Genomic DNA, 22,388 nt, shown 5'->3' with positions numbered 1-22,388 from the left:
TATCTTCTGCCCAAGTTGTTTATTTAAAAGGAAAAAAATCTGACAGGTAATGATTAGGTAGACTCATTGGACTTGTTAAAGCATTTAATAAACTTTTTATTTTAAAAAACAGTTGGTGCACTATACTAGATGTTCCTTTAGTACACTGACTGTATGACAGGGCTGTTGTATCTCTCTCAGAATCAACCCTACTACTAACATACACTGTTAACAGAAGACTATATTACTAGAACAGGGTTGCTCTAAATTAAGTCCCTGTAATCAAAGGATAAAAACAGTGACCAATATTTCAACCCACCTAGGAATTACACATATTTTCCACCCAGAATTTCAGACAGCTGCATCTTTTTTTCTGAATTATATTTATTTAAAAATTAGCACATCAATCCCAAAAGAAAGTCACTGCTCAGTTCCTCCAATGGCCAGCAGGCTGTATTGAGGGAGGTAAGAGTGGGAACTAGGGCATTCAACCAACCCTGCTGAAAAATTTAATTCTCCCTCTCCCTGTGTCTTTTTCCATTGCACATACAATGGTACCTTGGCTCACGAAGTTAATCTGTTCCAGGACTCTGGTCATGACCCAAACTGGTCGTGAGCCAAGTTAAATTTCTCCATAAGGTTCAATGTAAATAAGGTTCAATGTAAATAAGGTTAATCCGTTCTGTAACTATTTTTTTAATCAGAAAAATGTGAAGCAAAGTGACAAAGAACAACAAAGATGGTGGCCATCTCCCGCCCCCCCACCCCCCAGCACGACCATGATCGCTCCCATCATCCCGGGGAGATGGCTGAGATCGCAGTTGTGCTTGTGCAGGAAAGCCGGGCGCAATCACGGGCGCACTCGTGCAGGAAAGCCAAGCACGATCTCAGCCATCTCTCCCCCGCCCCCAGCACAATGGAGGCCATCTTCGCACTCGGGGGGGGGCGGGGGGAGAGAAGATGGCCACAATCTTGGTCACCACCCAATGCAGAGTTCGCGACCTGAATCAAAATGTTTATGAAATTTTTGTTTGCGACCCGATTTGGTCGTAAACTGAGGTATTTGTGATCTGAGGTACCAATGTAATTTATTACATTTGCATGCTACCAAACAGCCAAATCTGTCTGGGCAGTTCACAAAATACTTAAAACCATAAAATACAATAGTAAGTAATAATATATAAAAACCGATAGTTTAAAACAAAATCAATGTATGAACCAAAATAAAATTCAGCAGCAGTGCAAAGATCACATACCTTTTAAAAACAAGTGGGCTAAAAAGCCTAGGAAAATAAAGGTTTTCACCAGGCACCAAAAATTTCAGGCAAGCCTCTGGTGAGGCCATCCAACAGCAGGGGCACCATCACAGAAAAGGCCTTATCATATATGGGAAAAGGTCTCCAAGAATGAATTCAGAGTCTGAATATGCAGATTAACCTGTAGGATAACTTACTGCTTTAGTGTTAATACATAACACCAAGTAGCACGATTTTTTTTTAAAAGTATGAATAAAAAGCAACAAAGGATTAAGTTTCTAAACAAGCTTTTATTTCATGTGAAATGTTAATTGTATTTGTTTGTTTCAGGAGTTCATAAAATTGCCCCCATTTTGTAAGATGGAGAAGCTAAATTTGAGAGAAAATACCCTTCTTGGAGGTGGCACATAAAAAACCCCGGCAATAATACTCAAGATTACACATTAGAGGTGGAGCTGGGGCTTGATTCCAGCCATCTATCTCCTCCAAGAAACCCCTGAAGTTGTAGCAAAGGTAAATCTACTTAAGTTGCTCCTGCAGGGGGCTCTTGCCAGCCGTCAGTTCTACGCAGAGCACATGTAGCTGCGTAGCAAATGATTAAGCACACTCAAATGACTGATCTTTTCAAGAGAAACAAGCCCCAATTTACAAAAAGGATAAGGGTATACGTAACACATTCTATGGTCCACCCTTCTCCAACCTGGTACCTTTAAGATGCTTTAACCATCAGTCCAGCCATCATGACCGATGAAAGCATTATGGGAATTGTGGTCCAAACATCTGGTGGACCGCGGACTGAAGAAGGCTGCTTCTTGCCCTATCTCAACTGCACTAAAATCCTAGATATCTTTATTGCTTTCCAAAAGAAGCACTCGCTTCCACTCCGCTTGGGAAAAAATAAATATCCAGTTGTATCGTAAAACTGGCTGTGCAACTTAGGTTACTCTTGCGTTATTCCAGTGTAGGATCTCTATGGTGATCCATGAAAGAGAAGACAGGGGGCGGGACTAAGATCCGGAAGCGGATTCTTCTTCCGGGTCGCCTGCTGGAGAGGGCGGGGAGCATCCGTCATGGAGTCGCTTTGGAGACTGAAGCGATTTGATGCGTTCCCCAAGACGCTGGAAGATTTTCGGGTTAAGACCTGCGGCGGCGCGTTCGGTGAGGGCTGCGAAGGCTTCGGTCGCTGTGCGGCGTGGGCTGCGAGCGTTCCCCTCGGGGCAGGTCCCTTACCGGAGAGCGGTTTTGCGGCATGTAGTAGCCATATGCCAGTCAGCTGATGTTTCTGTTCGCATGTTCCATGGAGCAGCTTCTTACGCGTTATTTAGCGTAGCGCTGTCGTGTCGCTCTCAAGGATTGGCCTTCTTTCACATACGTATGAGCATAGCTTTCTTTTTCACGACCGTTTCTCGTCGCCGGAAAGCGTCGTGTTTGAGGCGATGTCGTCTTTCTTTCTGTGGTGCCATCTCCTGTGCTGGCTTATTTTGCATATACATCTTGTGAATGGCGGAAGTATCAAGGCATTGCTGAATATGTTGTGTTTTTGAATGAGCCACTTCTACAAGTAGTCTGAACGCTTAAGGAAGGAGATTTACAAAAAACAAAACCTTAATACATATTCTGTTTTTGTGAAATGTTCATAAGTGTTTCATTTAACTACCTGTTACTAAACAACAGAAAATTCTCTTTGTACAAATTATCTCTAAGAATGCATTATCTAGCTGAAATTGATCATTTGCACAATCAGGGCATTGGTAAAGATGTTGCTTCCGGCCAAGACATAAGAGTATTGAAAAGCACCATCTTATGCATGGTTGGCTGGGGAATTCTAATAGGACTTTTGTCTATCTAAACCTGCACTGGATTCCACCCAAAATGTATTTTTAGAAACAATTGAATGAACATTCCTTTTGTTGTCAGAATCAAAATTCAAGTTGGCAACCAGCTCACTTTACTTCCTGATGACTTTGGATTACATGGTAGATGATTTTTAGTGATAACTTATTTGCCAAGTGCCAGTAGGTGCTCATTTTGAAGAACAAGTATATCTCTTTATCGAGTATAGGAAACAAGGCAGGAGGATACACAGTCCTTGAATGCTTTGTTCTCATATTTCAAAATAGTTGTGTGTGTGGTGGGGGGGCAATTTTACAAAGATGTAGCAGATCAAGTAGGCTGTCTGTCTGTCTGATGGCTTACTGAATCTTAAAGTTATGTTATTTAGGCCAATTTTTAAAAGAGCATTGAGAAATTCATTATCTCTCTTGGCAATATGTTTCTGCTGTATTTTACCTGAGCCCTGTTTCTCAATTAAATAGTTCAATTTTCACTTCAGTCAGTTTTCATTATGGAAGTCCTGCTGAGCTGTGTGTGTGTTCTTGGTGACTTTTGTCAGTTTCAGAACATCCATCTCTTCTTTAAATTTATGCTCTGTGTTTCCAGATATGATTATTGTCCTATGCAGATATTAATGTAGGCAAGGGAAGTGTATGTGCCATGTGTGCAGTAATATATCTGGAAGACAGGAAGCATGTCATCTGCATATGTATTTGCATTAGAAACTTTCAGATGCCCATCTCTTCCCATAATATGCCTTATTTTTCACTGCAGGTGCTCAACACTTTAGACAAGTTTTGCATTTTCATACACAAAAGTGATAGTTGTGTAGGAAAAAATACCATGTAAGAAGTGTTCTTTATTAATATTATGTATGTTGAAATTGGATGTTTTTATGGAACAATTCAGACAGCATTATTTAACTGTATTCTCATTATACTGCATCATTATAGTGCATCACTCCCAAAGGTTAATGTTGATTGTAACCTTTATCAGAAGAATAGTTTCATGTTGTTTCTAGAACATGGATTATTGTTCTTATGTACCATATGTCACACGTTCATTTAGATTTACATGTTTTCTACAGTATAGTTAGGCTCAAATGAGATATTAAAGACACAACTACTAGCTGTGTTTTAAAGTTTTGCTCTTGAGTAGGTGCAGAAGTTCCAAGCTGGATTGAAACCTGTCAGTGTATGTTTGGGGTTAACCTTCCCCCTGCTGTGGACCCAGTCTGTATTAGGAACCCTGCAATTTCTATTACAAAACAGTGATCTATAGTGTAAGTGGGCAAATGGATAATGATTTTGCAGTAGAAATTGTAGACAACCTCTTCACCAGATCCAGACCGGGTTCATAATGGAGAGGAGGGATTAAATCTTTCTTTCAGGGAAGCCTGTTTTTCATGACTGATCTAATTGGTATATTTCTGAGGTGCCCCAAGTTTTCCTAGAACAGAAATTGAAAGTGGTGTTAATGAAATGATCATAAGTCGTAGACCATGTGCTTTTGCAAGCAGAGAGTTCCAGATCATCTCTGGGACCTGATAGGTCAGCAAAAGACCTATAGGTAACCCTGCAGAATCATTTCCTATTACTGTAAACCAGCCTTCTCCAACCTGGTGGTCTCTTGATATGTTGGACTTCAAGTACCGTCAGCCCCAGCCAGCATGACTAGTGCCAAAGAATGCTAAAACATCAGGAAGTCCTCAGTTTGGGGAAGACTGGTAAGGACCATTGATTGGTTTAGCTAGCCAAGTACCGATTCAGTAAATATTGATGTGTTTAAACTTCAGGGTATGCTTATGTCAATTTTATTTTCCTTTTTCTGTGTACAGTGACTATAGTCAGTGGACTCATCATGTTCTTACTGTTCTTCTCAGAACTCCAGTACTATCTCACGAAGGAGGTAAATGCATCTGTCTTTCCCCAGTCATACAGTACCAGACAAACCTTGCTTTGTTTTTGTTCTTTGCTTGAAGCTTCAGAGTTGCAAATAGTGTGTCAGCTTAGTACTGTGGAGATGCACGGCTAACACCCTGCTCTGCCATGAAGGCCTTTTGGAAAATAGTGGACCAGTCACTATCACTGTGAATTTAGAAGAGTGCCTGTATATTCCACCCTGGATTCCTTGGAAAAAGACTTGAGTGAAATTTTAAAAGTACCTACAGTTAAAGTATAGGATTTATGGAAAAGCTGCTTGGATATGCTAAGCTGCTAAGCCTTGTATTCCTTAGCAGGATATGATAGATATGGAGAATCCTCTGCCTGAGCTATAGTATATGTAGACTAAACTTTTTTGCCGTACTCAACTGGAATGCAAAAGGAATCACAGGGTGCTTACTGTCCCTCTCCTGTTTTCCTTCACTGCTCATTGTAATGCTGCATTCAACATTCTTTCATACTTGCCTAATCAAAAGAGGTCAATACTCTTAGAGTGTTCTTTCCTCCAACCACAAAAGTAGATAGCAGTGATTGTTGTACCCCTAGGGAATTGTATATCTTTTCTTTTTTAGATATGCTGGAAGAAGAAAGAAAAAAAATGAAATGTAGCTCATGCAGTTGCACTCTTTAGTTAAAGAATCTAAGGGCACAGTCATATGAGATGTATAAGATTCCACCTGCGATGCTGTTACATAACTGATGTTGACAGTAATCTTTATATAAGTTTAAGTCTTATCTTAGCTTCTCCAGCATCCAATGAATTTTCCCATTCTCTTCAGATTTCTGAATATGGGATGCTTAGATGCAAAATACCTGCACACTCATACAGTTGAGATTATAAAACCATTTCTACTGGATTTTTTTGACGGGGTGATATTTTTATTTACTTTGTTCATAGGTTCACCCAGAATTATATGTTGACAAATCAAGGGGAGACAAGCTACGGATAAACATCGATGTTGTCTTTCCACATATGCCATGTGCCTGTGAGTAAATTCTGTGAAACTTGGCTTTTTGGTTCTATTAAATACTGAAAAGTGGACACCACTTGCCATCTGATAGCACTTTATAATATTTCATTAATTTGAGTGGTAGTAACTTTCTGAAACTTTTCTGCTGAGGGAAAGTGAGAAGGAGACTAATCACCAGATAGCAGTTTTGAAGTGATACAAGGAGCTTCTTTTTTGGGGTTGTAGACTTAAGTGATGAGCTAACTACTAAGTAAAAATTGAGCAAATTGTTTCACTTGACAGGCTGTTTGCACACCATGACAACCCATAGGGTTATTGTTCACAAGCTGGGACCCACCTCTTTCACTTTATGGCACAGCCCACAATCAGCTCTTTTGTAGTATGTGCAACATGACTGGGTGTTTAGCCACTGAAGCTACATTACAAGATGGGTTGTATTGTAAAGTGAAAAACATGAGTTCCTCAATATAGGTGGGTGAGTGGATGTATGTGTCTTTGGAAGGGAGGAAGTGAATGGATGAAACTACATTTACATAATCAGACCAGTATGGTAGGGGCTCTGCTGTGCCTTGGGCACAGGTCTTCTGAAGCCCTGGGACACAAGCTCTGTTTGACTCTGGATGTGCTCTAATTGAGTTATGGGTTCTTTCCTGGAATAAAACTAACAGTTTTAGTGGTTTGCAGTGGTGTTAGGGTACTTTGTTTTCTTGTTACATTGACTCAATTTGAAGAGAATCTTAATCCTAAGTAATATTTTTGTAGAAAGTCTCTGAATTCTGCACCTTTATTGTTCAGTATTTTAGTGGGTATATAAGACTTTCTGAGCCTGGCACCCTGTAGATTTGGACTACAACTGCCAGCTCTCATGCCCATTGACCTTGCTGTCTGGGTCTGATGAAAGCGTATATCTTTGTTAATTAAATATATATCCTAGCTTTTTTCCTCCAAGGAACCCAGGGGAGCTTACATAATCCTCCTCCTTCTACCATCTTCTCCTCACAAGAACCCTGTGTGGTTGGTTAGGCTGAAAGTCAGAGACTGGGCCAAAGTCACCATGTGAACTTCATGGTCAAGAGACTATTACCCAGATCTTCCAAGCTCCAGTGGTGTCATGTTGAATTCCAAATCACCTGAAGGGCACCAGGCTTTAGTTATATCATATACTTACAGCTTTACATAAGTATATATTTGAGATTTCAGGAAATCTGCTTTGGTCTGTATTTGTTTTTCAGATTTGAGCATTGATGCAATGGATGTGGCGGGAGAGCAGCAGCTAGATGTTGAACATAATCTCTTCAAACAGCGCTTGGATAAAGATGGCAAGCATGTGGCTACAGAGGCAGAAAGACATGGTAGAATAGATACACTGTTCCACTGTGGGAACAGTATTGCAGACAAGATGCTAACACTGGGTTTTGTTCTGTGGCATCTAATTTAAAGGTAGTTAAAGTGACCCAAACTAGTACTCTCTATAAACCAGGGCTAGACATTTGGTACTGCTGATGGAAGCATACCAGTGTTAACAATGCTTGGGGGTGTTTTACATGGATAGATCCATGCTTAGTGTCTCCACTGCTTGTAACTAGTATTATGTCTGTCTGTATTTCAGAACTAGGAAAAGAAGAGGATCTAGAATTTGATCCAAACACTTTAGATCCTGATCGCTGTGAGAGCTGTTATGGAGCTGAGTCTGAGGACATCAAGTATGCCTTATTTCCTCTATTATGATCTGGAGGCAAAGAGGTGGGGTTGGGGAGGAAACTGCACAGCTGAGAATCTCTTAAACCAGCAAAGCACAAGCAAACTTATGGTGCTGATAGTAAGGGACTTAGTCTGATGTTGGAGGACAGCTGAGGATGATACTGTCATTTGTAGTTAATTGCAAAAACTGAAATGAACAGCATCAGCAGCAGGAACAGACAGAGAGGTCTGAGTTGCCCTAGCATTGTGGTCTGCACTGCCCCAGAGGCAAGCACCAAAGTGGGCTGAGCTGTGGAAGGCACTCCGCTGAAAACAATGTGGCAATTCTGTATTACCTAGCTCAGTACCACTTGGTCTTTTCCAGTAGAGAAGGGTCAGTTCCTTGCTGGACTGTTGTGGTGGTGGCCACATCTTCTGGCTCAGCAGAGTTGCCTGAATCTCTGAGAGATCTACAGAGGCAACTGGAAGTGCTGTCCTGTTACCCATTTGAGAGGAGAGTATTGATCTTTCTGTAAACTTTGTTCCTCCTAGTAAGAAAATTCTCTCAGGCCTTTAGTTTTGCAAGTAACCATTTTTGCCAAATGAAATTTGCATGGGTGGTTTGTTCATTTTTTTGCAGATGCTGTAATTCCTGTGATGATGTACGAGAAGCATATAGGCGGCGAGGCTGGGCCTTCAAAAACCCAGACACCATAGAACAATGCAGGAGAGAAGGGTTTAGCCAGAAAATGAAGGAGCAGAAAAATGAGGGATGTAAAGTGTATGGATTCTTAGAAGTCAACAAAGTGAGTGTGCTCCCTTTTTCTCTTTACTGTGTTGCATGTATGTATTAAATGTGAACAAGTGGAAGCAAAGCAAGTGCGAACTGCCAGGCAGTGCCTCCATAATCCTGGAGCTTTGGCTTCAGTGTTTCTTGCAAGAGCGCATATCAGGGTGGAGCACCATATAGCAGAGCTACAAAATGTTTTGATAAGGAAAAGTGCATTGGTAATTTTAGATCCAGCATTTTTGCTATTTATTAAACCTCAGAAGGAGGCATTCAGAGTATGCTTTCACATGCTGTACTCTTCCACAGGGATGAGGAACCTGGACTTTCCAAATGTTTCAAATGTCTGGAGGATCACAGATTCTCTCCTCTCCTCCCCTCCTTTCTTTTTTTGAGTGTCTCTCACTGAGACAGGCAAGTCATGGATAGGACATTTTGGAGTGCTTTCATTCATAGGGTCACCATAATTCAGGTGACTTGATAACACATAACAATAACAAATGCTTAGTTTATTAGAAACACCATTTAGATTTCTTTGAGGTCAAAAAGATATATTAAGGTTTATGAAGGGAGTGATAAAGCAGTCTGTGTGCACTTCATGTCAGCTTCACATTCATTCAGTTCTAAATCCATCCAATTTCTGTATCAAGTGTGCATAGTTTTCTTCTCTTATTAGCATTTTTGCTTGTAGTCTTTGAGCCAAGAACTGTATCACAAATTTCAGAAGTATGGCATTGAATGATAATGCATATTAGTCAAGGAAGTACAAACTAGGTTGCTTTACGTAAAATTGTGGAGTAGACAAAATGGTATCACATTCTTATGTGAAGATGTTACAGTTTCTTGAAGATACAGTCGTTTGCACTTTTAGACAGAAAAAATGCTATAATTCCCAACATTACAAAGCCCTACTCAGACACTACACTCGACTTCTGGGGCCTTCTTCCAAGTGCTGGCTCCAGGGGAAGTGTGGAGGGTGGCAGCAAAGGGGACAGCTTTCTCTGCGGTGATTCTCTGCTTATGGAATAACCTCTGCAGTGCAGCCCAACTGGCTTCACATTTGTCGTCTTTTTGGATCCAGGTTAAGATGGCACTCTGTGCTAAGCCTATTAAAGTGTTTTTGATTACCAAGGGGCTTAAGGGAATTGCTCATCCTGTACGTTTTAGTAACTCTTTCTTTGTTGTTCTTTGGTTTTAGCTGTTTTAAACTTTTAATATATTTCTGATTTTATATATTTTATTGTATTTTATCAGTTTTATGGACTGTTGTAAACCACCTAGAGAGCTTTGGCTGTGGGACAGTATAGACATACATACATACATAAAATTGTTGGATTATTTCTGTCTAAACATGTATAGTATTGTGCCTTAAAGACTCACTCTTTAAACTTGTTTCAACCTGCCATAGAGAACCGGACAGTTTAATTGAATGTGGTTAATTTTTGCAGGTCGCTGGCAATTTTCACTTTGCACCAGGAAAAAGTTTTCAGCAGTCTCATGTTCATGGTAAAGTCTATATTTTTCTGAATGCCTTTTTATAATGTCTTGTTCTTTTTCTAAGAAAGAAATTGGGGGAGAACGTATGAGCTGCAGCACATATAGCTGACATATAATTGCTGGAATAAGGAGGAACTAGGAGAAGGGAAATATTTGAGGAGTATCATTGGAAATGATGTTGCTGTTCACATGAGGAAGCAAATAGATCTAATATCAATAACCCATGCTTTATTTCACCCATAAATTGTTGAATTCTGGATAGTTTTTATCTGTAAACACAGCCACACAAACAAACCAGGTTTGTCAGTCACAAACAACTCAAAAGGCGACTCTGTAGTTTGTTGTTGGATTATAAATTCTAGACTGTTTAAACCATGACTGAATGCTTGTCATGTATAAATCCAGAATCATGAGTTGTTTTGCCAGAATATAGAGGCAGTGTGTAAGAGTGGTTTTAAAAGGAAAAAGACACTCTGCTTGTGAGTACTGCAGTGCTGCGAAGGCGTTTGGGATACAGAGAGGGAGTGGGTAAACAACCCAGAGATTGAGAAAACAAAGTACTATTTAATCACCTACTGGACAAACCTGGGAATGGCAACAAACCATGGCTAGAAGTATATGTGAACCAAGTCATTAAAGAGAACCTGTTTTTCCACTGTAAGTTAGCTCCTGCCAGCAGTCTCTTTTGTCCTACAATTGGAAGCGATTAACATAATGTTAATTGTCTGCTTCCTTTTGCAGTGGTAGATATGGGGTGTGTGTGTGCATGTGCGCATGTGCTGCTCTTCAGTCATGGATCTCAAAGTGGCTTATGTTCAAAACAATAAAATAACTAAAAAATAAAATACTTGCTCATGGTACACAATATTTTTAAAAGGTTTAATATTTTAATATTGAGAATGTAAACTATATGCAGTAATTTGGCTCCTTTTCATATGTGCAGTAACTATGGAGCAGTGGTGACCAAACTGTAGCTTGGGAACTGTATGCAGCTGTTTGAGTTTATTTTGTGCCTCGCTGCTTGCAGGTGCGATTATCTGTGGGCACCCACTTGCTACTCGCAACTTGCTGTCGTCGCCCACAACACATGCTTGTGGTTTTCAAACATCTGACATTTACTATATGTGGCTCTTCCGTTGAGCAAGTCTGGCCATCCCTGCTATATAGCCTCACATGTGCAATAATTGTTGGTTATGTGTGTGTGTTTATTATTTAGTTAGGGTTTGGGTTTTTTCCTGATGGTACTTAACTGAGCCAGCTGGGCTATTTCCCTTGACACAGATGGCAGTACAGATGTTCTGACTATCATATCCACCCTGTTTATAAACTAATTGTTAGGATAAAGTACAAATAGCTTCAGAAAAGATGTACATTGGCTTTTGCACCTCTTTAAAAAAACCACAAAGTGCATGCATCTGTATGATAGCTTGAATATAGTTCTGTATATATGATTACATCAGCTGTGGTAGCTTATTTAAGGCCTAATCATGCCAGGCTGTATTGGCCTAATTACCTATCTGGCTGCAGTTTGTCATGTCATCTGAACCCAGGTAGCATGGCTTGTTTGAGTGATAACAGCCCTCAAATAACTCATGGCAACTTCTGTCTAAAGGTTTCCCCTTCAATTTAGTGCAGTTTAGTTGTAGTTTTCACTGCTAGAATTGCTGTGAAGTAGCTCTTGATTAAGCCTCTGTGTGTGAATAGTATAAAATAGTACTCATGCTTCTGTTGAGTATTTTCTGTTGCATCACACATCTTTGCAGTACTGAAACCCAAAGAAAGGCAAGTCTTATTATTCTCTGTTTTCTCTGTCTTCTCAAATGGCAAATTTTGTGCTGGTTAATAAGGGGAGTTTTCCTTTTCCCTTTCCTCTCTCTTCTTTTATTAAGGAATCCACAAAAAACTATTCTAGAACACAGTGATTTCCAAAGTGGGTGGTACTGATTATAGATTACTACGGCAAAAGAAACAGAGAAGGAAATGGCAGAAGTTTGTAAAATAGGACTGCCGAGTAGCTTGCCTCACCACCCCTTGCAGCCCAGCTAGACATTGTCCACCATGGTGTCCCCCTCCTGATGCCCTGGTGAGAATGGGGATTGGTGGGGAGAGAAAAAGGCTGGACAAGCAAGGAGTATTGATTAATTAACCGAAGGTGGTACAACTCTCACACCTCTAATACAAAGAAAGAAGTGTGGTGGCACTAGGGTTGTCACCCAAGAGGGAAAGGGAAAGCAGCCCAAAAGGTTTGGGAACCACTGCTATAATACAATGGAACTCTGTTACCAGCGAGTTTTATTGATTACATTGTTGCTCATAACTATATACTAAATGTTAGTCTTCAAGGAAACCTAAATGTTTCATTTTCTTTCTCCAGTCTTGTTTAAGGTAACCTGCCATTAATTTAAGTTCAAAAGATCATAATTACCCTGAAATCCATCCAGCTTCTTTATCTTGTTTAGGTGGAAATACAGAATCTTCCATTCTATCCTCTACCTTTTTGATATTTTTACAAAAAGACTCAAGATTTTGTTTGTTGCATTTCTTTCTCCCTTGAATAATGTCTATGTTCCTGGTTTTCTTGTCTTGCCTAAGAACTATTGCTCCTTTCAGGATCCACATTTTCTAATGCTTAGAAATTATTGTCACATCCCTCTTGTTTTATTTAATTTTGTGGATCTATTTTAAAAAATTTATATATTTTTTTTTAATTTGACAGTCTAGGTAAAGTCTCTCTTTTTTCTCACCTAGATTAAACACAAAATATTTATTCTTTCCTGATGGCCTCTTGCTATCTCTTAAATTAATCCTTATAGATGATACTTTGATATTGGCTCTTCATTTTGTTTTTGGTAATGATGTCATCCATTTATCAAAGCAGATCTGTAGATGATAAATAACATGTGACAAAATAAAGGTGTACTACAGATATCCATAGAACAAAGCATTTGTACTCAGAGTCCTCTTCCTATTTCATTTCTGCTATCTATAGGAAGCTTGAAAAATAAGCGTAGTTATTTTTGAGAGGATGCTGCATTCACCAATATTATCTCAGCTTTAATTGCTACAATAAAGAGCCACTGCTGGTTATTTAATAGTACTCACTTGTTTACTGAGCGCAGTATACAATGTGACAGGAGCACTGATGTAACTTTCACCATGCTTTTATTAGAAGCCTCTAGTGCATGGGTCCTCAAACTATGGCCCACGGGACGGATCCAGCCGCCATGACCATCCATCTGGCCCACGCTGCCGTTTGCTGCCCGTGCGTGCGCTTGCTCACTTGGAGATGGTCTCCAAGCGAGCAAGTCACCGCCGCCACCTGTCACCTGTACGGGCACGCTCACTGCTGCCTTGCAGCATGGGTGAGGAGGTGATGGCTTGCTCGCTCGGAGATGGTTTTGGACTCACTGGGAGATCTCTGAGTGAGCCACCGCCACGAGCACCCGACGACGCCTCACCGGCCTGCGCCCCCAGGCACCCCCACCTCACCGGCCCACGATGGTCACTGCAGCCTTTCAACTGGACCCCTATTGAAAAAGTTTGAAAACTGCTGCTCTAGTGCAAAGTCGACAGCATTAATGAATGTGATTGGGTTTTCCAAGAAATCCGGTTGTGGCAGCTAATAGTAATAGTATTGCACTAGAGATCCATTTCAGTAGCAGTCCGATTGCACTAAATATTGCCCTTAGATCATCATCATGCCTTTGTTAGGGTTTGGACTAGAATACAAATGTTGAACTGTACACAGGCTGACTGTAGCAACTAAAGTTGTAGTTTTAAAATAACCTATTTTTGAGTTAAGAAAAGTGGAGAATATAAACAGTATTATGGGTCAGAAGCATTCTGTTTCTGATAGTGCACTGTGTCAGTTTTCTTCTTGTGGAAATGTTTCAGTCTAAACATAAACCAATATCACCTACATAAATACTTCTGTTTCAGTAGTGTAAATTCAAAGTTGGAATTGAGATTAGGAGACTAGAAATCTCCACCGCTTCAATTGCACTTAATTGTACTAATCTTTCTTTCTAGTATTGGATGCTGGCATTACAGTGATCATTTCAACATAAGTGAATACAATCTTATCAACTGCTAGGTTAAGTCCCACTTTGTTTCAGTGGGCATTAACCCTCATAGCTATGAAAAGATGCTTAGTGTTTGCTAAAGATTCAGTGAATCTGATGTTGTCTGTCTAAATCTCAACTCTCAAAATTGTTACTCTGTCACTTGCTCCTGTTTCTTAACATTACCTGCCAAAAATCAGTCATAGAAGAAAAGATCATGCAGTAGATTATGTATATACAATGCACTGTGAAAACTTAACAAATGTTGATAATTTGCTTCACATTATATATGTATATACATGTATAAACTCACAAACTTGTGATTTTAGAACAGCTAAATTATGTTGGGATTTTTGTTTTTTGTTTTGTATTTGAGAGGCAGACAGTTGACCAGAGATGTATATTCCTTAGACTGAATAATTCCTTGGTAGATTTCCTATGCTGTAAGTGTCAAGATGTGATCTGGTCATTGTGCTGGTTGTGAAAGGCCTTTGATGGTGCAATCTGTCCCACTATGGAAGAATAAGAAAAAGGTGGATAAGATAGCACTGGATAAGAAAATGGTGGAGATTAAGAGAATTTTTGTTATAACTGATTATGGTCAATCCCTACTCATCCTCTAATCTTTGTTCCAAGGTAGAATAATCTGTATCGAGTTCCTTGTTTCATTAATTCCTTCTACACAAATGCAAAACAAGAATGGAAATGGCTCATCCTGGAATTGGCTGTTCAAATACATTGATGCAGTTCTTCATATAGCATTCTATTTTCTCTGAGGACCTATAGTTTCAGGCCTTTAGCCACTGCAATGACAGCCTGACGTTGCACTGGTATGGGGCAGCACAATATTCCTTTAGTTTCTATACAGAGGTTTATGTGTAATTCAGTGTAGTTGTAGTTTTGTGATCCTTTGCAAACTGAATATTCAGACCCAGTGCTTTCTAGGCAAAGTAATGAAAGTTTCCTGAAAGCAACATTTGATTTAAAAGAGTACCTTTGTTTTTGCACCCTTGCTTTTTGGTGTGGAGCTCTGAATGTTTCTCTCTTTCTTTTCTTAATCCTGTTCATTTTTTGCAGTGCACGCTGTTGAGAGTAAGTGTTGCTGACTTCTTTTCTCTACTTATTCTATACTTTCTGTAATTAAACTGATTTCTCCAGTTGAAACGTGGTGCTGTGTAAGGATTTGACAGAATTGGGAATATCAGCAGGTATAGCACATTTTCAGTCAAGGATCTGCACATGGATTTTAGGTGGCTATAGATACTGTGTGTGTGTGTGTGTTGATATCTCAGATGATTTGGACTGTAGTCCTTTTCTCATCCTTAAAACAGTATCCTCTGATCATGTAATAAAGGGTGCAAGATTAAGCCCACTACTCATGCAGAGTTCCCAGTCACATATATGGAGCCTATATATTTACAGGGGTGTGTATCCGTGTAGAGACCTCTTCACCATTTGTAGAACACACATGGTCAAGGATTGGAGGAACTGGGTGCAATCCCACTCCCTTTTCCACATGTTCACTGAACTTGGGTTTTAAAGGTGAGAATAAGGCTTCTAATGCAGCAGTACTTTGCAGAACTGAAGTATCTTTTAAGGCTTTTAAACTATTTTTACTGAGTTAAATTCTCTCAAAGACAGTTACAGTTCAAGTGAGAAGCAAATTATACTGTGCATAGATGAACAAACTGAGCTAAGAACATGTATACTTTACTTTTGCGCATTAAGCAGTTGCTGAGTAAAGTAGTTGGTAGCTAAAATGATGATGATTTCTAGGTGAGCTTTAAGAGCAGTTGGGACAATTTGTCATGCTGAGTTTGGGTAGACAAATCAATTATTTTCTAGAGAGAACTTGTGCTAGCTTTGTAATACTTTTACTCTGATCTTAGACCATTATTAACAGCAAGTTCATGGTTAAGCAAGTTCATTGTCCTAGAAAGATTTCACTTTATATTGTAATCTTTAAGTGGAGAGGAATCACCAGTTTACAAAAATCGATATTTGCACTGAGTGCTTAGTTTACAGGCCATGTCCAACCAAAACACAAATCTTATTACATAAGTTTGTCTTTTCACATGTTATGGTTTGAGGTTCACTACACTGTGGGTTCTCTACCAAGGTACAAATGCATAGATTTTTGGAAAATGAAAGTAAGGATGTATTTATTAACAGACATAAGCTTGGACCACAGTACATATGAACTGATCAGAGAAATCCCATTTATCATCAAAACCAAATCCTAAAACTAACCATATATCCTATAATGCACCTATATAAAGTAATACTTAATTTGGAGAATACAAGTATGGCTTTAGTGATAACTTGATTATGCTGAAAAAAGACATTTCTCAAGTTTAATGTTGGTATCATCTCAGCTACCAAGCCAGACTTTAGTAGCAAGAGTTCATTCTTAGTTATGATGCTTTTTAAAAAAAGTTTAAGAGGACATCTTTTAATTAGATTCCATTTAGCATACATTTAGTGGAGAAGGAGTTGTGCAACAGCATTCATGTTTAATGTTCCATTGCTTTCAGTGGGAAATGATTCCTATTTGCAAAAGCAACCAGGACCTTAGCACTGAACCACTTAAAAGTGTAAAGATGAAATCCAAACTGTTTCCATCATCTGCTGGAGAAAAGCCACAGATACTAGTCATGAAAGTAATCAGTTACTGTCATATTGACAACTACTGTGATACTGATTGGGAGACTTCTTTGTCTCTTCATGGCTTCTTTAGAGATGAAGATTTACTCTTCATATACAGATGGCAAGGCACAGACAAACAAGTTTCAAACACTTTTTGATGGTAGTTTAAAGATACATATTTAAAATACCTTCTATGTAACTGTTTTTCAAAAGTAAATATATATGTGACAAACTTATCTTTTTCAGCTAATCACATCATGAGGTATATTTACCAGATAGCAATGATTTACATGACTACTGCATATATTGTATTTTATTGCATTTTGTTGCCTTGTTTTTATGCATCATTGTAAACTACCTAGAGAGTTTGGCTATGGAGTAATATAGAAATGTAAGCAGCAGCAGCAGCTCATGCCTGTCAATGAGACAGGACTGTATATAAATACTTTAAATAAATAAATAAATAAATAAATAAATAAATAAATAAATAAATAAATGCATAACACACAAAACACTTTCAGCTAGTTGTAAACCTTAGAGTTGAATATCTAGATACTCAAAATGTTAGTAATTTAAGTTGGTTCTGACACTTGCTGCTATATTTGCCTTGCTTAAATCCCTCATTTATAATGCATTATGTTTCTAGTTGATCAGTGGAATCTCTAGTAATTTTATTACATTTCTATAAGTCACTTGACATAGTGTTAAATGACATTTAAAGAAGCAAAATTGCTATATCCAATAGCTCTTGCTGCAATGGATCTCTGGAATGGTAAGTCTTAAAGGAGCATTATAATAAAAGTTTCCAAATTTTGGAAAATTTTATTTTAGCCCTGACCTAAATACTTTCTCAGGCTAATATAAGAAAAATATATGCACATTTTGGAATGTGCTCATGCAGAAAAATCTTCAGAAGAACTGAGACTTGGAAAAGATATTAGGATTGTTAAAGTGTCAGGTTTTCTGGTTTTTAAAGATATGTGGTTATCACATACAAGAAGATCTTTGCTGAAATTGCCTTACCATGTCTGTCTCCCACAGTTCATGATCTGCAGAGCTTTGGACTTGATAATGTAAGTACCCTTGGGGAGACTAATTGGGTATGAGCTTTTTATTCACATCTGAAGGATGCAAGTGTCAATGAAAATACAAAGCATACGCTACTGCTAGATGTTGTAGCTGCAGAACAAGCTGACTAAACATAAGGGCAAAACCCCAGAAAAGAATATTTAATATAAATTTCTTTTCTTTAGAAAAATAGCTGTTGAAAACTGATATTCCCAACTCCAGTAGGTCACTAAGCCTTAGAACTCTTTTTTTAAAAGAAAGCATCTTCTGCCAGAATTCATGTCCTCTCTGATAATCATGTACACCACTGAACAGAAACAACTCATCTCCTTCCTGTGGCTTTTGTTCCCAGAGGGAAAAAGATGGATAATTGCATGGAGAGGAGCATATTTCTAATACAGCTTTTGCCCTCAGGTAGTATCATTGCCCTCAGGTAGAAACAACATTACCTGGACTCATATAATCAGACACAGCTGTTGAAGTTGCTTTTAGTTTACACAGTGAAAAGAGGAACCTAAGTTGAGCTTATGTGCACATTTGCACATGAGGACCTGATCCTGGCTACAGGTGAAAGGGAGTCAGGTGTTCCATCAGTGACAGATAATATACATTTGGTATATAGGTTAGTCCCCAGCCTCCTCTGCCTTCTGCAGCTGCTTGAACATTTCATGTGTTTTTTCCAGATTAACATGACTCATTTTATCAACCACCTTTCTTTTGGGAAAGATTATCCTGGCATTGTGAATCCACTTGATGATACAGTTGTTTCTGCACAGCAAGGTACTAGCCTGCAACCAAGGCTTTCCATCTCCTCTGTTAAATAAAGGTTACATGCCAGCCCAAGATGGCTTCTGGGCCCATGTTAGATTTGCATGAGACAGGAATAGATTTCCATAAGTTAAAACAATTGCATTTGCGATATCTACATACATTTTGTAGATATGCCTTGACCAAATAATCTTGTTTAATATTGGGCAACCGACTATCCTCTCAATCACATACAACTAGAAAGGATACCACCTGACCCCTCAGTTACTAATAGACTTTGTTCCCTTTCTCCTGTCTATCAGGAATGCATGCACAGGAGAATAGTTGATGTTCTTTTCTTCTCCATTCCTTTTCAATTTTTTGATCAACTTCAGATTCAAAAATATGGAGGGGTGGTAGAGAAGATGGTATATGTGAATAATCTTTATTGTGAGCTGTTGTTTGCTCTGCCCTCCTTTAGGGGAGTGGCCATAGCTCAGTAGTAGAGCAGAAGGCTCCAGGTCAGTCTCCAATTTCTCTGCTGGTACTACTGAGAGTCATAAAAGCAGTTTAAGATGGGGCCAGTCTACCATTTGAAGGAGGAAACTTAAAAAAAACCCCACTAACCCCCTTGGGTACATGACCATATCCTTTCATGTCCCCAAAGTAGCATCTGTATCCTGCCCTCTGTTGTCTTTGCTCATTAACACATTATTTTAACTCTCAGGTTCCATGATGTTCCAGTACTTTGTAAAAGTAGTTCCTACAGTATATATGACGGTTGATGGTGAGGTACGAGCTGCCTATTTCTTTTTTCTTTTTCAATGGTACGGTTTTCATTAGGTACAACAGTGCTATTTGTGTAATTGTATTGTCTCTTATTGGGGGTGGGGGCATGTGGGCTTCAGCCAAGGGAGGATAGGGAATTACAAATGATTTTTTTTTTACTTTTACTAGTGATAAGGTTAGAAATAGCAATGACACAGTTGCCAGAAGATAAGCCATGGACACCATGTGATTTCTGGAAAGTAAGAATTGTGTTGTGAGTGTTGATGGCTGTGAATCTGGTTTCCTCAGTTTAGAGAGAGTAATGTGAAAAAAGGTATGTTGGAATTGTGGGGTATCTTTGGAGCTGGGCAGGATGTGTGTGTTGAGTGAGACAGAGATCTAAGCAGGGAATTTTTAATAACGCTTCTAGTTGGAGGAGTTGCAGCGAGGCCAGATACTCCTAAAACAATACCTCAATTTCTGTATCTCACAATTATTCTTTTAATTAAATTATTTTCCATGCACATGTTTCCCAGGTGGTGAGAACGAATCAGTTTTCAGTAACACGACATGAGAAAATAGCTAATGGTCTAATTGGAGACCAGGGTCTGCCTGGAGTATTTGTACTTTATGAGCTTTCTCCAATGATGGTGAAGCTAACAGAGAAACACAGGTGAGAAGCTTTCTCATGAACCTGAGGCAGCATTCAGACCACCTTTCCCAAATCAAATTGCTCATACTTTAGAGCTTGGCTGAAGTTTTTAAAATGTATGTATGTGTCTATTTAATAGCTATATTTTCATAGACATAAGCATATATTTAATATGTATTCATTGTAAGTGACTTATTCAAACATACATAAAACAAGTAATATATTCAAATTTATTTAAGAGAATTGTAATGCTTTTCTTCCTTTTTATGCTTTTGTCATATTTTGTTGAAATACTTAAAATTAATGTATAAAGTTTTTAAACTTGGTTATAAAATGGGTGGGGAATAATGTTCACTCCAAGGACTGAATTCTAATTTAAAAGGTTTTAAGGACAGCATTCCATATGTAGGTAAGGCGAAGTTCTGATTCTTATCAATTTAAGCCTACTAAGAACTAAGCAGGACTGAATCAATCAGCAGTGCTTTCAAGTACCACACCAAATACCAGACCTCTGTATGTCTACCCAGAAGTAGACATGATCAGCAGGGCTGATTCATTCAGCTGCTGATCAGAGATGAGCACTCTCCTCTATCATGAAAGGGCCTAGGAATCTGGTGAGGTAGTTGGTAAACCCACACTAGTTAAAAGGTCTGCATGCCTGCTACCCAACCAGTCTCCATTCTGTGGTATGTACAAATAGGTTGTAGAGGTGGTTCTTGGAGGCTTCTGTTTGAAACAGCTTGATTATGGATGAGACAAGGCTTGTGTTTTGGTTGGCTTTGATGCAACCAGCTATTAAAGTATTCCTTAGACATAGGCAAGTGGCACTAATATCACCAGTCATTCCATCTCCCTGTTTTTATTTTCAGCTTTGAAATGTTTCATTTAAATATTATGTAATTTATATTTCACAATCTGAGTGGATTTTTTTTCCTCTGTAGGTCGTTTACACATTTTCTCACAGGAGTCTGTGCCATTATTGGAGGAGTATTTACAGGTATTAGATATGTGTTTTGAAGACTTGAAATTGTCTCCTTTCCCTTCTCAGATCTCAGTATATGCTAACTTCTGGAGCATTTTCAAATCTGCGAATGCAAAATAAATCTTTTTATGAGGGAGCAATCCTATGGCTCCTACGCAGCATCTGAGGGGCCAGAGGGAGGAGGGATCAGAGCCTTGGTCCCTCTTCCCCTTGTATTTGGCATGGAAAGAATTGGACTGACTGCTTTCAGGAGTTTGGAACTGACCTAGAACTTGCCCCAAAAAAGTCCATTTAGCAAACAATGCTGAGGTTGCCACCTCCATTCTTTCCTGCTTGCATAGGTTATTGCAAGTTTAGGGCCTTGCAATCACTGAGGATGCATCCATAGGTTTGCTCCCTGGATTATAAAAATGGCAGAATCCTCACTGCTAATACAGGCAATTACCATCAATTCTTCTTATGCTCATCAGAAAGTGTCCCCAAGTAGTATGTTTCATTAGTCTTTTGGAAATCTGGCTCTCAAAAGATTTCCTCTTATTTATTATATTTATATCTCAGCTTTTTTCCTTCCAAGGTTACATAACTCTCTTCCTCCTCATTCTTGTCCTCACATCTCTGTGAGGCTGGTTGGACTGCAAGTCTGTGACCAGCCCAAAGTTACCAAATGAGTTCCATGGCTGAGCGGGGAGTAGAACCCAGGTAGAGATAGAATCTCTAGGATTCTATGTAGAACATCTAAACTGACCATGTTTTCTTTTCTTCCTTACAGTGGCAGGACTGATTGATTCTTTGATCTATCATTCAGCTCGGGTCATTCAAAAGAAAATAGAGCTTGGCAAAACAACATAGATTAGTAGCTGCCATCCTTTTCAAAGAACTTGAAGGCATAAAAGCAACAACCCTAAAGTCAGTGTCCGATTTCAAGCATGTCAAGAGAAGATGCTTGGGGACTTGTGAAGAGAGACTGGCAGTAGTTCCAGTCTTAGCAGAAGGGAAACAGGGCATTAACTTAAACATCCATGTTTATGACATTTAAAAGAGTTCTGTATATCATAGATTTTGGTACTTGTCTTATTTGTTGGCTAATTTCTAAGCATCTAGATTCTGAAAGAAAGAACAGAATCCGCCTGAACAGGGAATGCAAGAACTTTTACATGTGGAAAACTAATATTTTCTATTTAATTTGTACCCAGTGATACCCTTAGAATGTGTGCTTGGAACAAACTCTCAGGAAAAAGTTTTAATAAAGTCATCCACTATTTCTTTTCTTTTTGTTTGCCCTTCAGCACTGTGAATTAAGCAGTGTTATATTCAGGACTATTTTTCCCAAGCAGGCTCTTCACTTTCCAGCTGGTTTACTGTCTCAGTACCTGATAACAGCTCTCCCCAAGTTGGTGCCCTGCAGATATTTGTGAACTTCAGCTCCTGTGAGCTCCAAGATGATGTGGCCAATGGTCAAGAATCCTAGGAATTGTAAATTCTGGAGAGCACCATGTTGGACAAGCCTGCCTCATATAA

The 22,388-nt window shown here is 39.0% G+C and overlaps 2 protein-coding genes across 7 annotated transcripts in view; one reads left to right on the top strand and one right to left on the bottom strand.

Moving 5' to 3' along the window:
* Window positions 1-2,280: 2,280 nt before the first annotated feature.
* Window positions 2,281-22,137, top strand: ERGIC3 (ERGIC and golgi 3). Of its 5 annotated transcripts, none has more exons than XM_044447600.1 (14): window positions 2,281-2,393; window positions 4,906-4,976; window positions 5,910-5,997; window positions 7,215-7,301; window positions 7,592-7,685; window positions 8,303-8,468; window positions 9,898-9,955; window positions 15,085-15,099; window positions 17,695-17,726; window positions 18,405-18,501; window positions 19,196-19,260; window positions 19,773-19,909; window positions 20,830-20,885; window positions 21,640-22,137. In XM_044447600.1, exons 1-14 carry the CDS (start codon window positions 2,306-2,308, stop codon window positions 21,717-21,719), a joined length of 1,134 nt encoding a protein of 377 aa, XP_044303535.1. In that variant the 5' UTR covers window positions 2,281-2,305; the 3' UTR covers window positions 21,720-22,137. The 5 variants fall into 5 exon arrangements, with proteins under 5 accessions (XP_044303535.1, XP_044303533.1, XP_044303534.1 ...); XM_044447598.1 differs by having other exon boundaries at window positions 7,215-7,334; XM_044447602.1 differs by lacking the exon at window positions 2,281-2,393 and adding an exon at window positions 3,893-3,913 and having other exon boundaries at window positions 7,215-7,334.
* The window catches only part of LOC123032010 (CMP-N-acetylneuraminate-beta-galactosamide-alpha-2,3-sialyltransferase 2-like), a 28,464-nt gene continuing 14,700 nt past the window's right edge, over window positions 8,625-22,388 (bottom strand). The window contains exon 7 of one of the 2 annotated variants that reach the window (XM_044447605.1): window positions 8,625-9,155. In XM_044447605.1, the coding sequence (XP_044303540.1) occupies window positions 9,063-9,155 (93 nt within the window). In that variant the 3' untranslated portion in view covers window positions 8,625-9,062. Of the gene's footprint in view, window positions 9,156-10,811; window positions 12,827-22,388 lie in introns of those variants that run through there. The other variant, XM_044447606.1, reaches the window with a different exon arrangement.

The sequence above is a fragment of the Varanus komodoensis genome, unplaced genomic scaffold, assembly GCF_004798865.1.
Source record: "Varanus komodoensis strain SLA01 unplaced genomic scaffold, ASM479886v1 scaffold52, whole genome shotgun sequence".
Taxonomy (NCBI): domain Eukaryota; kingdom Metazoa; phylum Chordata; class Lepidosauria; order Squamata; family Varanidae; genus Varanus; species Varanus komodoensis.
Note: the sequence above shows the minus strand (reverse complement) of the source record. Positions and strands in the feature narration are given on the sequence as shown.